The following is a 19,286-nucleotide window of genomic DNA, read 5'->3' on the forward strand; positions in this document are numbered from 1 at the left end:
ACACATTTCTTCCCGGTGTTAAATCCACATTAAAAGTTTCCTTCACTCCTTCTCCTACCGTGAGGTTCATCCCATGGCCATGAAGCTTACTTGCAACACTTCTTGCTTTTTTCAAAGAGCATCCACATGCTCTGCACTGCTCCATGGTTGCAGACTAAATGAGACAAATAAGGGGCTCGCCCAGGTCCTGAAAGTCTTGATTGACATCTGCCAACTGTTGGCACTTCCTCTGTCAAAATCTGACATCTTACACATTTTCCAAGTTAACACATGCATAGTCATTTTCCAGTGTATTTCCACTCAAAATCAATCCAATTCTCCATTTGCATCGATGAGTTTTGCAATAACCATGAGGATACTTCTATTAACTAGTGATTGCTTCTTGTTAAATTCACAAAACAGTCACCAGTGAAGTAAAACTCCTGGAAATGCCATTTTCGTCAATTTGTGTATGTAAACAAACTAAGCACATGTTTGTTTCTAAAAATAGGACCTAAAAATAGATTGACCGTGACCGTGAACTCTCACGAGAGTTCCATTTCAAAATGTCTTCCATTGTGTTGATTTCATTCACTGTTCCCGAATAAAGCAGTAATATGGACATGTTTTTCACCGAATTTTGAGTTCAAGTGAGGTAAATGTGTATATAAAACATCATTATATCGTGACATGCTTTCATTTTCGGTCAATAACTGTTTAAAAGGCTGTTTTGGACCGATCTTTGTTAACTGTCAACTTTTCGGGAATTTCTGGTTGACTTTCCTAATGGGGTTGGTCCATAACTATAAAGTCGCGCCTGTCAAAAATCATAAAAAGCGACATTTAAAGTTATGGAAGCCAGAACTAATCGCGTTCATAAACTCATTTGAATAAAGTGATAGAATGGCATAAGGGTCTTTATTTAACTATTCTAAAATAATTATTAAAGACCCTAGATGCAAAATCGTCAATTATTGAGTTAAATGGATTATTAGATGGATTTTAAAGGATAATTAAAGGTAAGATACTAGCTCTTACGTGTTTTGATTTTTGTTTGTACTTTTGTCGTTCCCTGTTCTCGGGTAAATGATTTTAACATGGGCGCCATTGATGCATCGGATCACACACGGCATAGTCATACCCATAACATTTTATAAAAAAACACGTTCTGCGCGTCCTTAAATTCGTCGGAAAACGTATTGCCCTGTATATTTTGTCAAATAAAGTGTCAGTCACATGTAATTGTCTGTTTACTCGTCAAAATTGTCAAGGTCTTCGATAGCTAAAGAAACTTCAGCGTACAGTTTATTTAGTATTGACAGACCTGTACAAAGTCGCGCCAGTCAAAAATCATAAAAAGCGACATTTAAAGTTATGGTAGCCAGAACTAGGTCGTCGATGTTGACATCGACAGCATTTTGTCAGGAGCAATCGCCGCCATATTGGATTTTGATCATTTTCTTTCGAAAATAAAATGAATTATAGTAAAGTAAAATCTTCTTTTCGCGGTCGTAATGTGTTAAAATTCGCATACTGCGTAAAATTGAATGTAGGCATATGGTGATATTTTTACTTGTTTTACACTTTGTGTGTGAATTTTTTTAAAGACTATTTTGCGTACCAGAACAAATACATGTATATCACTACGCATGGTTACATTTGTTAGATTTTAAGCGCTTGTATGACTGAATAAAATTATTGTTAAGGTTATTAGATCTATTTATGTTAAATGTCACGTTGAAAAAATCAAATGGGATAAATAGAATACTAGGATTAGCGTTGAATACAGAGAAGTTTATGTTGCTCGGCTCGAACACCGAAAGCGCTCGCCAAGGCTCGCGCTTCCGGCGTTCTAACTTCCAAGCCTCGCAACATAAACTTCTCTGTATTCAACGCTAACCTAGTATTCTCTATATTACTTTCGATCTTGTTAAATATCTGAGTGAACTAGTTAATGTGGCTTTTTATTTTCGTTGAAATAGCGATAGGTTAAGGCAGTGACTACGATTGCTGACAGTGAAGTACATCGTCCTATTAAACGTGTTTATTACGAACACATTGATTATTTGCACGCATTTTACATCGTTAAATGTCTTGTCTTGAAGGGTTTTGTTGTTTGATCTTTAAAAAAAGGGTTTACACACAAAATGATAGTGTTCATTAGATGTAAATTCTTTAAAAGAAATCATGATAAATGACAAAGATAATGTCCGGATAAGCTGTTTGATTGCATAGAGACAAGTTTAAAACGCGACACATTGTCATGCACTGGATTGCATTAGCGCCATGTTATTTTAAAATCCATCAACATATGGCGAAAATAGGCATTTGAGGTACAGAGACGGCTGATACCCGCGACAGTTCTTCTAAAAGTTTACATCGGTGCAAACTTATTAAAAGCCCATCAATTTATGGCAAAGTAATGCCGGCGACAGGAATTTGCAAGCTGTTTAATGAAAGAGTTTGAACTTTGACCTCCAAGTTTGACCATTACCTTTGTGTGATGGAGACGGATGTTACATGCGACACGTCGTCTTATGACGAAGGACATTTCTGGCAAGTTAACATTCATGTCGGACGGCCTGTGCGAGCACCTGATACATGCCACAGTCTTCAGATGTGTGTGTGTGTGTGTGTGTGTGTGTGTGCGTTGGGGGGGGGGGGTTATGAACTTTGAAATAAAGTTAGACAAATATTTTTTAATAAGAAAATTTAAAAGAAATGTTTACTTGTTATTGTTGTTTTTATTTGTAAGTCGCATATCCACCGCAATAAATGTGTGTTATTAAGTGCGCGTATATGTAGCCGGTGTTTTGTGTGCAAGTGGGTTATAATCCTTTTTATTTTAATAATATAAATGTTGGCAGTGACCAGATATTGAAAATCTACAAAGAATTTTATGTTATAGGGTAAATTGAAAATGCCCTCCGCTCCTTACACGGTTTCTTAAAGAACTGATCCGATGAAATATGCATAGAACAGGTTTACTCCCTTTATTCCAGTTATTACCTTTAAATTTCTATGTATCTGACTATTTATTTCCGTTAAAAAATTGGTTGAAATAGTTAAAAGTAATATGTTGTGGTCGCTTTATAATTATGATTATTATGTTGAGATATATGTCTAGTGTATAATTGTTGTGTTTACTACTTGTACGGGAGACATGACTACGTCTCAGCCTGAAGTGTGAACAAACATCTATAGACATACAAATTATGAATTCTTTATAGATCTTTGGTGTGACGAGTTTGAAATTTGGAGTCAAGCTCCTTGATGCAATCCTGAATCAGGTTAGTGTCCAGTATGTCTATAATACCATCATCAAAATTAGGGTAAACATAAAATAGATAACAGTTCATTTCTAAGTTTCTTAGTTCTTCATAAGAGTTTATCCCTTAAACGCCTCGTTTAATAGGTGTACGATTTAGGAACCCGCACTAATAAAATAATTTAAAATTCTATGGATGATTCTGAAAACATCTTAAATAAAAAGGCATGCACTTATTTAAAACATCTCACCACCGATTCACTAACGCATACCACTTTCACACTCTCATCCATCATATTACGAGTATGAATTAATGGAAATAAATGCCCTGCTACATATACTCAGCCCACACAATAGTGTTCGTATATTAAAATAATACTACAAGAGATCACATCTGATGTGACAGCACATGGCTTATTTTGAGTTTGTTTCGTCAACATCGAAATATATGGTATGTTAATATTTGATGAACATAAAGTTTTCTTTCGACTTATAAACAATAGCATTTTCAGAGCCGCGTCATGCGAAAACGAGTATTATGGTGTTTCGGCCAGCGTTGCTCAATCCCAGTTTGCACAATTGCGCAGTTAAGTCAGAAGCTACACTGTTCGCTATAAAATGACGCAAGGTCTCGTGGTCTCATTATGTATCCGCTGACCAGACTGAGAGTTGTGTGGGCTGGGCTTAAGCTACGCTGGCCGCATACAGCATAAGACCCAATTTCGCATGACGCGGATCTTTTAAAATCTCATTGCTTCTTGTAAATGGAACATCGAAGCACAATACTTTTCGATAGAATTTTGAGATAATACTTTGTTATATCTGGGAAACTGGAAAATTTGGGAAGCATAGCATTTTCAGGATCGATTTCCAGACTGGTTGACCGAGTACGGCAAGCATTTGCGGTTATTTCGGTAGTGTTTTAGCATATTGAAGGCAATACTATGTTATGAACGTTTTATCGATAGTCGATTGCGTCTTTCAGAGACGATTTAGCCCCCCCCCCCCCCTCCCCCCCCCCCCCCCGAGTACTGACTCTTAAATTCTGCGAGATGGATTTCAACGCGTAATTGTGACTAGGCTACAATTTGGGTCGAATGAACATGCAGTCTGGAATTCCTTACACTGACCAATGTTACATCCTTCACGCTGTACACAAATGCAGCGATGTTGCCGAAGTTCTGGGACATTTCTATCGAATCAGCCAATGAAATATTCGAATGTATTCATTCGGGTCTGCTGGGGTTATTTAAGATAAAATGCTGGGTTAAACAGCTACGCCGACAACAATATTGAAAAAATATCATACATTGTGACGCCTGTTTGACCTAGTATCAGGTGCAAGATCAAAGTCGAAATTCAAGGTCAAACCAGTCTTAACAAGAGCACCGCGGGTGCCACGCTCGGCTACAGGTGCAGTTTTGAATAAATGAAAGCTTGTCCGATTTTTTTTGGGAGGTCACAGTGACCTTAACCTTTGACCTAGTAACCCCAAAATGGGTGTGGCGTGTAGAACTCATCAAGGTGCATCTACATATGAAGTTTCAAAGTTGTAGGTGGAAGCACTTTGATTTTAGAGCCAATGTTAAGGTTTTAGCACGACGCGGACGGCGGTCATCAGACGGCGGACGACGAGCTGGCTATGACAATAACTCGGGTTTTCACCGAAAACGCCGAGCTAAAAATGAATAAGATGATTTTCACAAAAGCGAATTTGGCTTAAGTCCAGTCACTTGCACGAACCAGGTCACTAGTAACAGATTAAATTTAATAAATTGATAGCCACTTCCTCTTTTACCTTCAAAAAGACTTCTAATTGGCGTAAGTTTTGTCAAAATGTAACAAGCGTATTTTACATTTCCGGATGAATGCTAAACGTAACTTTAAATACAGTAACATAAGTTACGTGATTCGAAGGAAACTAACTCAACACACAATTTTACAAATCTTTGTATTGTTGGTATATTTATTTGATAAATGTTGATATAATTGGCTTTTCTTTGAACTACACTAAGTACTTAAAGGTATGTAAAGTCTTCAGAAATAATGAAGGTGCTCATCAAAATACTAGTATATCACAGGACAATTGGTAAGCATTACTTATCGGTATATGTTAGCAATAGTTCTGATAGGTAATGAGTATGATTCAACAATAAAGTACAAACTATTTGTGTTTACTCATTTTATTACCAAATTTAGAAAATGTCAGTAACACTAATCAATAACAAAATATATTATCTTAAAATACATGTTTATGCAGAACTCAAATACATGATAAAAAACAACAATACAACATCAATTACACATCATATAAGACCGCACGATCCAAATTTAAAGAGACTTGTTGGCAGATTTTTGCTTCGAGTTATTCATGTTTAAAATGCGTGTTAGATCTAACAGAATAAATGACCTCATGTTAATATATTAACAAGAAAATATTTGTAACTTAAAATATTTTTATTTAATGTAGGCCCCAAACGGATTCCAATGGGTGTCGTCGGGAGTAAGTCAACGGGTGTCGTCGGGAGTAAGTCAACGGGTGTCGTCGGGAGTAAGTCAACGGGTGTCGTCTGGAGTAAACTAATCCCATAAGCCTCTGGCCATCCCTTATATTATTTTGCATCTTGCTAAATTAGTTATTTAATCAATTGAAATGTTTACCAATACACATATTTAATCAATAAAGGAACAACAAAAAACAGAACCACTTAAAAGCTTAATCATTTTCATGACTATTACTTTAATTTATACTGGTATTTCGTTCATGTCTGTGATGTTACTTTTTTTCCCTTTTATGGACTGGTCTTTTCATTTATGAATCAATCACATTTTGAAAATAGTCATTCCTGCAACCTGTCAACAAGTCCCTTTACGAGTATATTAAAAACCATTGAGTATTGACGTTAAGGACGCAAGAATGGTGTTAATGTGACTTTAAAAACAACACAATACTTTGCCATATTTTCAGCCAAACAATGAGGTATAACATAAGTGGTAGATATTATTTTTGGCCATAAACTTATTTCATAATAGTATGGTGGCATTAAAGTGAGGATTTCAGTGGTCTGAGGTTACTTGTGTCAAATTTAGCAGCATAATTACAGAATAAAACATAGACTCACTATTGCCCTTTAAATAAAACTGCCCCCGCCCCCTCTCCTCATTTGCAGCCATGTATCTCAATTGCCAAGAACCATTTACAAAATCTTTAAATCATTTTAGCAAATGTTCTCATAAATGTTTTGGTAATGGAGCAAAAATGTAAAAACTAAAGTATAAACAAGGTTTCACTTCTAAAAATACACAAGGTTTTAAGGCATGTTATTAGACTATTACAATTTGGAGCTGTTTATAGTAATATAAAACATGATAATGAAAACATTAAATTAAAAAATACTTTTATATTTGATTTAATTTTACAATTATTAAGATTTATATAAACTCAAAATATTGTGCATAAGAAATTCTGAACATCATTGACATGAACCAATACGAGCACATGCGGGAATAGAATCTGGGTCCCTTTGGTTAGAGGTGAGTATTCTAAAGTCAACAACAAGTCATTTGATTGTCAATGCCCATCCTAGTCTGTAATCTTCTCATTCTTCGGCTAGTTTCACAAGAGTGGCAGTTTCATAACTGCATAATAGTCATACATAGCTGAAACTGTTGACATGCCATGCTGTAATGATTTAGTACGTTAGTTTGGACCTTGTGTTAATTTGCCATTAATGCTATTAAAAAGTTATATTTAACAAGGGCTGTTTGTAAAACATGCATGCCCCCCATATGGGCTGTCCGTTGCACTGGCAGCCATTGTGTGAATACGACTTTTGTCACTGTGCCCTCGACCTTTGACCTCGTGACCTGAAAATCAATAGGGGTCATCTGCAAGTCACGATCAATGTACCTATGAAGTGTCATGATCCTAGGCAAAAGCGTTCTTGAGTTATCATCCGAAAATCATTTTACTATTTCGGGTCACCGTGACCTTGACCTTTGACCTTGTGACCTCAAAATCAATAGGGGTCATCTGCAAGTCATGATCAATGTACCTATCAAGTTTCATGATCCTAGGCATATGCCTTCTTGAGTTATCATCCGAAAATCATTTTACTATTTCGGGTCACCATGACCTTGACCTTTGACCTAGTGACCTGAAAATCAATAGGGGTCATCTGCGAGTCATGATCAATCTACCTATAAAGTTTCATGATCCTAGGCATATGCGTTCTTGAATTATCATCCGAAAATCATTTTGCTATTTCGGGTCACCGAGACCTTGACCTTTGACCTAGTGACCTCAAAATCAATAGGGGTCATCTGCGAGTCATGATCAATCTACCCATGAAGTTTCATGATCCTAGGCGTGTGTGTTCTTGAGTTATCATCAGGAAATCATTTTACTATTTCGGGTCACCGTGACCTTGACCTTTGACCTAGAAATCAATAGGGGTCATCTGCGAGTCATGATCAATCTACCAATGAAGTTTAATGATCCTAGGCGTATGCGTTCTTGAGTTATCATCCGGAAACCATTTTACTGTTTCGGGTCACCGTGACCTTGACCTTTGACCTAGTGACCTCAAAATCAATAGGGGTCATCTGCAAGTCATGATCAATGTACCTATGAAGTTTCATGATCCTAGGCCCAAGCGTTCTTGAGTTATCGTATGACAACCACCTGGTGGACGGACGGACCGACCGACCTACCGACCGACCGACATGAGCAAAGCAATATACCCCCTCTTCTTCGAAGGGGGGCATAATTATGCTTTAATTGATGTATATCTTTTTTTCCAATATGTGATACAGCATCTTTAAGAAATTATAAACAAAACATATTGATACAAAACTATTGGAATGTCTACTCCAACAAACATAATGAAAGTGGTTTGTGCCAATTGATATTGGACGAAAGAAATAATTACCTATATAAATATTAACAAACAATGTTCATGTCACAAAATTTACAATATAAAGCAATAATTATATATTTTATAATAGTAAAAGATGTACATTGTGTACACTTAAGACTAGATTATTTATTATATGTATATAGCTAAACTGGCATATAAAACAAGATGGCCATCAGGCCCTAACGCGCTCACCTGATAGCCAAAGGAACTAGACTATTCTGAAAAAAATGCAAGCTGATTCATGAAGATTATTTTGGACCAAAAAAGTGACTTTTAACATGTGTTTTTTTATATTTGACCTTGTGACTTAGTTTTTTAGCTCATATGACCCAGCTTCAATCTCTGGCAAAATTTCATTGGGACAAATGTTCTGACCAAGTTTCATGAAGATTGGCCAATAAATGTGGCTAATATAGTGTCAACAAGTTTTCACTAAAGCCATATAAGGACAACGCCCCCCCCCCCCTCTGGCGGCCATGTTTTTCAACAAACCATAACCATTTTCAAACTCACTCAAGCTATTGATAGAACAAATGTTCAGATCAAGTTTCATAAAGATTGGATAATAAATGTGACTTTTAGAGTGTTAACAAGGTTTTGTAGTAAATAGCCATTTAAGGAAAAATTCCACACCCCCTTGCAACCATATTTTTAAACTGATCTCAACCATTTTTTAACTTAACCCAGATATTATTAGTTCAAATATTCTGACCAAGTTTCATGAGCATTGAACCACAAATGTGACTTCTAGAGTGTTAACAAGGTTTTACCATACATTAAAGCCATATAAGGAAAACTGCCCCGCCCCATGGCGGCCATGTTTTTCATTCAACTGGAACCATTTTCAAACTCGTCCAACATATTATTGGGACACATGTTTTGACCAAGTTTCATGAAGATTAGACTAAAAATGTGACTTCTAGAGTGTTAACAAGGTTTGACTATAGCCATATAAGGAAAACTGCCACACCACCTGGCGGCCATGTTTTTTAACCAACCGGAACCATTTTCGTACTCGTCCAAATTATTATTGGGACACATGTTCTAACAAAGATTCATGAAGATTGGACAATAAATGTGACTTTTAGAGTGTTAACAAGGTTTTACTATAGCAAACTGTCACGCCCCCTGGCGGCCATGTTTTTCAATCAACCCGAACCATTTTGCGAACTCGTCCAAGATATTATTGGGACACATGTTCTGAGTAAGTTTCATGAAGATTGGACAATAAATGTGGCCTCTAGAGTGTTAACAAGGTAAATGTTGACGACGCATGACAGACAAAAGGCGATCACAATAGCTCACCATGAGCACGTTGTGCTCAGGTGAGTTAAAAATACAACATTCATTAAACAGATAAAATATAAAAACTAATAAGTTATAAAGTGGTGGTTTCCACTACATTAAAATAAGAAACAAAACTTAAAAAGACAAATTGAGGATCAAACATGGTTAAATGTAGACATCCAAAACTAATATACACACACATATAAATAATGCTGTCTGATAAATATGTTTACATGGATTGGAAGTATTTTTGTCAAAGCTATTACAAAAGACACAGATATATTTAGAAACTGGCTATTATGTTCTGTAATTGAGCATGTATGTATACAATTGCTCCATTAATGCCTAGCCAGTACCTTTGTAGTAAAACCACTTCATAACAAGACCATAATTGGTCAGGAAGGTTAGCCTTATCAAAGAATTAATGCTGGAAGTAAACATATAAGAATGCCCACAATTAACACAAATTGCTATTGCTTGTATTGCCAATATTAACTGGGAAATGACCGTTATGCATGAATACATTAAAATACTATTAAAATAAATATATGTTCTTGCTTGAGTTGGTTAAAAACACCTGAAGCGTGCCTATCTAAGTAAATTATTGTTGCCTTGTTAAACTTTAGCAAAATGGTCACAAGGAAAACCAAATGCAAATACAGGACACATGCTAGCGTATCATTTATGCTATTTGAATTAAAGTCAATGTTGACAAGCTATTTTGTGTTCAATAATGTTTAAAAAGATTATAAAAGCAAGAGATGTGTTTGTCAAATACACAATGCCCCATATTGCCCCGCTTTGAAATAAAATTTCAATATATCATTTGGCAGGTTTAGAAATTACCTTCCTTTTAAAGCTTATAACTTCCCTTGGATTGTATTTTTTAACTTTTTATTTTGAAGGATGACCTTGACCTTTCGTCAGAAACACAATGCCCCCTATTGCGCCGCTTTGAAATAAAATTTCCTTGACCATTCACCACTCAAAATGTGCAGCTTCATGAGATACACATGCATGCCAAGTATCAAGTTGCTATCTTCAATATTGCAAAAGTTATGGCCAATGTTAAAGTTTTCGGACAGACAAACAGACTGACAGTTAAACTGCTATATGCCAACCTACTTCGACTTCACCCAATTAGTTAGAGAGCTCTGGTGGAAGACGACTGCTGTGTGAGAGTAAGGATCCTAATTGAAGCATTCCTTGTTGGCCTTGCCATAAGAGGCCGCTAGAGGCCTGTACAAGCAAGGATACTTAGTGAAGCCTCCCTGTGAGCTGTGTCACTGGATGCCAATGGAAATCTACATCCAAGTCTGCTTGGAGACATATGGGTGTAAGTGCCCTGAGTGAAGACTTGCCAGTGAGTAATACAGGGGTATGCATAGACAGACATACACCCCATAAGTCTGCGAACTCTGGACACAAACACTGTGGCTGTAAGGGTCCTGAGTGAAGCCTAGCCTGTAAGCCATGCCAGCGGTGAGCCATGAGAGACTTATCTATACCCACTAAGTAGACTTTCCAGTTAAAATATTCTGAATGTGGGCTGGTTTATCATTCATTGTGATGCCAACAGAGACATACACCCCTGCAGTCTGAGAACTCTGGACACAAACAACGGATGTGAAGGTACCTGAGTAAAGCCTCACTTGTGAGCCAAGTCCCTTTGTGTCCTGGGAAACCTAGACCCCCGCTAAGTCATAGAGCTCTGGTGGGAAACATGTGGATGTAAAGGTCCTGAGTGAAGCCACGCCTGTGACCCATGCCTTGGAATGCCATGGGCATGAACGGTAGCTGATTGCACATCACATAGAATGTTAACCACACAGTTGGCTGCTTCCTGGATGTCGTCAAAGAGTGGTATGCCTTCCCGACTGGCCAGGTCACAGAGGTATTGACGACCTCGATTATAGTCCTTGATAGCGCAGGGTGAAAGCTAAGCGCAAACAGTAGACAATTCATAAAAAAGTTTTTAATTACTGCAGGCATGACATTATTGCATAGACATCTTAAACAAAAAGAAGAGAAATTGTTGAATTGATATCCCTCGCCAAATAAATTTTGTTTGTAAATGGGGGCATTTTGATGAACAGGGCAATTCCTGTAAAATAGCAAGGTGTATGGTAATTATTTTTCTGCATTTAAATTCTCCATATTGATACACCCACGAAGTTTCATGTTGAAATCTTGCTATTTTTCTGAGATATGGCCCTGAAAAGTTACATCATACAAAAACAATAAAGGGCAATAACACATACTTAACAAAGTATAAGGTTATGGTTGTGTTGCATGGCACTTCTCCTCATTAATATCTATACACCCATGAAATTTAAAGTTGTTATCATACTTAGTTTCTCAGATATAGCCCTGAAAAGTTTGGTTCAGACTTTTGTGACAGATTGACAACAACATCAAAACCTAACCCTCCATCTTTGAAGGGTGATTAAATTTTCAGTATAAACAGTCATGAACCATTCATTTATAATGCAACACTAGTTTCGTGTCCATGGCATTATAAAATAAATGGTGGTGGAAAGTACCATGAATTTGAATCTAATGTTTTGAACAACGAAAAAAGTTACTCAGACTACACTAATACAACTGAACATTAGACACAAAACAAGTAGGAGTATAAATTAATTCTGATTAAAACAGACATATTTTAATCTATTACCAGAATTTATGCAGAAAATTAACAACCGAAAGGAAAGCAAAAGATCTTCTGAAATTATTGTTAGAAGTCTTTCTAGCCATAAGTATTACCTGTTCATCGCTTATAACAGCGTTGTCCTCCAGTTTCTGCACACACAGAACCATTCTGCACCCTTTGCCAATATAGTACCCTGCCTGTAGGAAAGCATGCATCAACCAGTGATAGAGATGACATATTACTGACTTGAACCAATAAAATGATCTGCATCATGCAAAAATGGGCCTTATGCAGCCTATATACTGCAATATTTTCTTGATTTATTCGGAACTATTTTCGAAACATTAAGCTCCGCCCATAATTTATTGCAGAATAACCCACACTTGATTTCCTTCTTTGTCTATAGAGAGCAAGTCGCGTGCCGTGTTAGAATTATTATTAATTTGTCTGGATGTAAATTATCTGAGACACATATCCAACACAACAGAGAGCACATTATACCATATAAAATTGTGTACAGAAGTCACAATAAATACACTACTCCATATTTTTAAAATAAATTTCAATTTGGTATTTTGCATCACAACAACATTTGAAGAATCAAACAAGGTGTGTATGATTAACATATCTAATTTGAGTTACAGTGATTTGATTATTCCCGTAAAACAAACTATCATTTCAATAAATAAAATAACTACAATGTTATGCTTTAAGCTTATATCTGTAGATGGGATTCGGTAATTGTGCCCAGACGACTAAGGTATTTATGAAATAAATATAATATTTAGAATTCAAATCAAAGCATTTAGTGTTGCATAAATAAAGGTATTTAATAAAATGATGATACTTAAAAAATTTGTTTTATTCAATTAAATGTTGATATCCATTAAAATGCTATTTAATCCCCCCCCCTACCTCACACATCGAGCCGAGGGATCTCTTGTCAGTACTGATCACATAGAACAGCAGACGACACTTTTCCCGCAATGACACATGGATGGGTATGAGCTTCTGGTCCCAGTCATGTGATGATGGGTCCACAAAAGATAGGCCAAATTTCCTGCAATAAACGAGCCAAATCACCTTGAATGACTGATCAAATGAAGAGTCAATAGTCTATTTTTCAGTTGGAGCTATTGATTAAACAAGCATACCTTTTCAGGTCAATTGCAAAAAAATAATATTTACAGAATAATAAAGTTTTCATAACACAAATAATGAAGACCGGCATTTTTAAAGGCTATTCAAAACCACATCAAGTTAAAAAAAAACATATTCAAAATAATTTGATTCTTACTTCATAATTTAACAAGGGCTGTTTGTAAAACATGCATGCCCCCCATATGGGCTCTACGTTGTAGTGACAGCCATTGTGTGAATATGTTTTTTGTCACTGTGACCTTGACCTTTGACCTAGTGACCTGAAAATCAATAGGGGTCGTCTGCAAGTCCTGATCAATCTACCTATCAAGTTTCATGATCATAGGCATAAGCATTCTTCAGTTATCATCCGGAAACCATGTTACTATTTCGGGTCACCGTGACCTTGACCTTTGACCTAGTGACCTCAAAATCATTAGGGGTCATCTGCGAGTCATGATCAATGTACCTATGAAGTTTCATGATCCTAGGCATAAGCGTTATTGAGTTATCATCCGGAAACCATTTTACTATTTCGGGTCACCATGACCTTGACCTTTGACCTAGTGACCTCAAAATCAATAGGGGTCATCTGCGAGTCATGATCAATGTACCAATGACGTTTCATGATCCTAGGCATAAGCGTTGTTGAGTTATCATCTGGAAACCATTTTACTATTTCGGGTCACCGTGACCTTGACCTAGTGACCTGAAAATCAATAGGGGTCATCTGCGAGTCATTATTAATCTACCTATCAAGTTTCATGATCCTAGGCATAAGCGTTCTTGAGTTATCATCCGGAAACCATTTTACTATTTCGGGTCACCGTGACCTTGACCTTTGACCTAGTGACCTGAAAATCCGTAGTGGTTATCTGCGAGTCATTATCAATCTACCTACCAAGTTTCATGATCCTAGGCATAAGCGTTCTTGAGTTATCATCCGGAAACCATTTTACTATTTCAGATCACCGTGACCTTGACCTTTGACCTAGTGACCTGAAAATCAATAGGGGTCATCTGCCAGTCATTACCAATCTACCTATGAAGTTTCATGATTCTAAGCATAAGCGTTCTTGAGTAATCATCCGGAAACCATTTTACTATTTCGGGTCACCGTGACCTTGACCTTTGACGTAGTGACCTGAAAATCAATAGGGGTCATCTGCCAGTCATTATCAATCTACCTATGAAGTTTCATGATTCTAGGCATAAGCGTTCTTGAGTTATCATCCGGAAACCATTTTACTATTTCGGATCACCGTGACCTTGACCTTTGACCTAGTGACCTCAAAATCAATAGGGGTCATCTGCGAGTCATGATCAATGTTCCTATGAAGTTTTATGATCCTAGGCCCAAGCGTTCTTGAGTTATCATCCGGAAACCACCTGGTGGACCGACCGACTGACCGTCAGACCGACCGACATGAGCAAAGCAATATACCCCCTCTTCTTCGAAGGGGGGCATAAAAACACATCTGTAACTATGTGGGGAATCTGGTGATCGCACAGTTAGCCCTATAACTATGCGGGGAATCTGGTGATTGCACCGTACCTATAACTATGTGAGGAATTTGGTGATTGCACAGTAAGGCTCAGGCTTTTCAAAGCATATTTATGTAACCAGCTACAATACATCAATCTCCAAAACCATTCAAAATAAACTAATATTTTCACAAGACATATGCCCTACTGTGCGGCTAAATGAATTGTCAATAAAAGCATTTCCAGTAAATTAAATTAAAGCAATAAGTTTGCCATGACATAGTTGACATGGTGTTGGACAGTTACCAGGTCACCGGTTTGATCCCCAGAGTGGGAACGTTCTTTAAATCTCCCCAATAGACACCATACTTATTCTACCAAGTAAACAGACTCGAGAGCGTTTCAATAAGCTATAGGCTTTTGATGCAATCGAGGTACAATAAATATATTTAAACTAACGTTCAAGTACAATATGATCTACCTGAATAATGGTACAGCGACCTCTGCTCTCCACAGCAAGTCCCCATCACTTCCCCCAAGGTAGACATCATGATATTCATCATCAAATGTATACTCCTCAGTAGCAAACGGCTCACTGAACTCTTTGAATATTATAGAGAGAATACTATGTTAGTGTAATTGAGTACTTGTAACTCTTTCAGTGCTGGAACCGAATTTTGAAGGCCTTTGCAAACAATTTTGATCCAGATAAGACGCCACAGAATGTGGCGTCTCATCAGAATCCAAACTGTTTGCTATTCTGATAGTATTCTTTGAAAAAAATCGAAGAAAATGCTAATTTTAGAAATTCAGCAGACAACATTTTAGCAGACGACAAATTTCCCAGCATGCAAAGGGTTAAAGGAAGGTATGCATGTAAAGCACAATGTTACAAGACACCCATTGTTTCCTCCTATATGTGTTTTAATTATATACCTGTTCAAAATTTGAACAATATACAGGCTTCATAATTTAGTGAAAAACATTGGAATCTCGTATTACAGTAGTAGCTGATCAGTTTTTTGGGCATATAATGTTGTCATTTAAGAGCATATGGAAAATACTTAACACCTACGACTGTTATAAGATTGATCTACCCGACCACAATAAACAAGGTATAAAAAATTTAGAAAATGTAAGTGTGCGAGTGTAAATATTTTTTTTTGCATAAGTCAGTCGTTACAAAAGAATGTGTCACTCTTATGTGACATAACTACATAAGCCATTCCACTTATGCATATTTCAAGAACAATCAACTAGTGTCAATTCAATATGTATTTGATGTAATGAAATGTAATAAAATCACAGGCAACTGGCCAGTGAGGCATTTTAAAAATCATCATGGTTTAACAAGAACGAAATTATTTTTGCAAAGCAATTTAATAAACAATGGAAATATATGGAAAGCAGGACTGCTTAATGCTATTCTTTTTTATTAAATGCAAAAGTTTGGGTAAAATCTTTTTAAATTGACAAAATATACGAAACCACACACTTGATACATTGGAAAAGTATTATGTTAATTCACAGTCCTTAATAATGTTCTAATAAATGTTCTAATTTTTTAATTTATTGGTCAGTTACAGAAAATGTCTAATATTGCTAAATACAAATCAAGTTTAAATGTTTTTACAATTATACATTAGCTACATTTTCTGACATATTGACTTATGTGTTGTGCACTTACTAGATGTTATCCATTGTATAGGATGTAGGATCACAGTCAAAATCCTCTGCAATATGGTAGGTGAACTCATCTGAAAAAAACACAAAAAACTTATTAATAGAAATGATGATCATTTCACTCTGGCATTAATATTTAAAGCTACAAAAGTTGGGCTAAACATACATATATAAAAATGATTTTATTTTTTTTAAAGGCAATGACATCAAAAATACAAATTAAAATAAGTCATTTTTATAAATATATAAGCAACATTGCTAAAATAAAGGCGCTTGCTCATAAATATGGTGAAAGCTGAAACAAGTTAAAAAAATTATATCTGAGTGATCACAAAGTGTTGATAATATCTGCAGTATTTATGAATAAAATAGTAATGTCAGAACACAATCAAACTCACCTCTGCCCTATATTCAGTTACTATTGAACAAAATTCTTCATAATCAAAGTCATCCTGATTTTTTCTGTGTGTTTTCAGCCATTTTGAATCCATTTCCTCACCGGTACAGGTCTTGTACGCAAAACACACCTGGCGTTGGAAAACAAAATCCAGTCAATTATTCTCCTCAAAAAACAAGGACAGTTATATTAAGGTAAACTTTTTGCAAGATTTTCAAACATACAAACTCAATAGTCATGGTATTTGTAAGTATCGTCAATAACCTTATTTCAATAATCATTTTTAAAAAAACGAGGGAGCAAGCTCAGTTGGTAGAGTGCTGGGCTACAAATCCAAGGATAGCGGATTTGATCACCGACCAGCAAGATAATGTGGTGATTGGTAATTAAACCATTTCCCCCTACCTATTATTTCTGTAGGGCAGTTGTCAGTTATTATTATTCAAAATGTTCAGTGTTTAACTGTGAAATTATTTCTATTTTGACAAAATGACTATCATTATTTCAGTGAAACTCTCCAGCTAAACTCTTTTACAATCTAAATAAACTGTAAACAAGGGCTGTAAAACATGCATGCCCCCCATATGGGCTGTCCATTGTAGTGGCAGCCATTGTGTGAATACATTTTTTGTCACTGTGACCTTTGACCTTGTGACCTGAAAATCAATAGGGGTCATCTGCGAGTCATGATCAATGTACCTATGAAGTGTCATGATCCTAGGCAAAAGCGTTCTTGAGATATCATCCGGAAACAATTTTACTGTTTCGGGTCACCGTGACCTTGACCTTTGACCTAGTGACCTGAAAATCAATATGGGTCATCTGCGAGTCATGATCAATGTACCTATGAAGTTTCATGATCCTAGGTGTAAGCGTTCTTGAGTTATCATCCGGAAACCATTTAACTATTTAGGGTCACCGTGACCTTGACCTTTGACCTAGTGACCTCAAAATCAATAGGGGTCATTTGCGAGTCATGATCAATCTACCCATGAAGTTTCATGATCCTAGGCATATCAGTTCTTGAGTTATCATCCGGAAACCATTTTACTCTTCGGGTCAACGTGACCTTGACCTTTGACCTACAGACCTCAAAATCAATAGGGGTCATCTTCAAGTCATGATCTATCTACCTATGAAGTTTCATGATCCTAGGCGTATGTGTTCTTGAGTTATCATCCGGAAACCATTTTACTATTTCGGGTCACCGTGACCTTGACCTTCGACCTAGGGACCTAAAAATCTATAGGGGTCATCTGCAAGTCATGATCAATCTACCTATGAAGTTTCATGATCCTACGCCTAAGCATTCTTGAGTTATTATCCGGAAACCATTTTAATATTTCAGGTCACCGTGACCTCGACCTTTGACCTAGTGACCTCATAATCAATAGGGGTCATCTGCGAGTCATGATCAATGTACCTATGAAGTTTCATGATCCTAGGCCCAAGCGTTCTTGAGTTATCATCCGGAAACCACCTGGTGGACGGACCGACCGACAGACAGACCGACCGACACGTGCAAAGCAATATACCCCCTCTTCTTCAAAGGGGGGCATAAAAAAGCATAAAATAAAAAGAATATTTGTTGGATTCTGCGGAATATCAATTTTAATTCACTCGTGATAATAGAAAACATACATTTTTACCAGTGGCTGTGCCACTCGTTACAATATTATTTTCTATGATCACCCGTGAATTTACCGGTAAATTATATTCCACCTAATCCAACAAATATCCTCTATTTAATGCCTTACGTCTTCAGATGACAGCCATCCCAGGTCTTCACTGTCCACAGAGTTGAACGCCTCTCGAAGTTCCCTGTATAACATCAATAATACCATGCTAAGTATTTACTATAACAATATTATATTAAAAAAGTAAACACATATTAACAATACCGAAAAAGGCATGGCAGATTCTAGGGATTTTTTTAAAAATAATTCATTCTGAGTACATTTTACTTCATACAATAGTGCCCTTCCCAGCTTGAGATGCCCATGCTTGACCGGGTGTGCCCCGTCCTTCAAGGTCAGCTCACTAACATGGCAACCCTGCAATATATTAGAAGCCAACTGAAAACAGTTGACATGGCAACCTTGCAATATATTAGAAGCCCACTGAAAACAGTTGACATGGCAACCCTGCAATATATTAGAAGCCCACTGAAAACAGTTGACATGGCAACCCTGCAATATATTAGAAGCCAACTGAAAACAGTTGACATGGCAATCCTGCAATATATTAGAAGCCAACTGAAAACAGTTGACATGGCAACCCTGCAATATATTAGAAGCCCACTGAAAACAGTTGACATGGCAATCCTGCAATATATTAGAAGCCAACTGAAAACAGCTGACATGGCAAACCTGCAATATATTAGAAGCCAACTGAAAACAGTTGACATGGCAACCCTGCAATATATTAAAAGCCAACTGAAAACAGTTGACATGGCAACCCTGCAATATATTAGAA

At 36.7% G+C, this 19,286-nt stretch overlaps 1 protein-coding gene across 9 annotated transcripts in view; it reads right to left on the reverse strand.

Annotated features, from left to right (window-relative positions):
- Nucleotides 1-5,414: 5,414 nt before the first annotated feature.
- Nucleotides 5,415-19,286, reverse strand: part of LOC127863717 (uncharacterized) — a 50,876-nt gene continuing 37,004 nt past the window's right edge. For 7 of the 9 annotated variants that reach the window (XM_052403340.1, XM_052403338.1, XM_052403339.1 and 4 more), the window contains 8 exons: nucleotides 18,783-18,865; nucleotides 18,569-18,632; nucleotides 16,813-16,941; nucleotides 16,419-16,488; nucleotides 15,213-15,333; nucleotides 13,022-13,166; nucleotides 12,220-12,303; nucleotides 5,415-11,392 (listed from right to left, as the gene is read on the reverse strand). In XM_052403340.1, the coding sequence (XP_052259300.1) occupies nucleotides 11,150-11,392; nucleotides 12,220-12,303; nucleotides 13,022-13,166; nucleotides 15,213-15,333; nucleotides 16,419-16,488; nucleotides 16,813-16,941; nucleotides 18,569-18,632; nucleotides 18,783-18,865 (939 nt within the window). In that variant the 3' untranslated portion in view covers nucleotides 5,415-11,149. The remainder of the gene's footprint in view (nucleotides 11,393-12,219; nucleotides 12,304-13,021; nucleotides 13,167-15,212; nucleotides 15,334-16,418; nucleotides 16,489-16,812; nucleotides 16,942-18,568; nucleotides 18,633-18,782; nucleotides 18,866-19,286) is intronic. The other 2 variants (XR_008041158.1, XR_008041157.1) reach the window with 2 other exon arrangements.

The sequence above is a fragment of the Dreissena polymorpha genome, unplaced genomic scaffold, assembly GCF_020536995.1.
Source record: "Dreissena polymorpha isolate Duluth1 unplaced genomic scaffold, UMN_Dpol_1.0 chrUn030, whole genome shotgun sequence".
NCBI lineage: Eukaryota > Metazoa > Mollusca > Bivalvia > Myida > Dreissenidae > Dreissena > Dreissena polymorpha.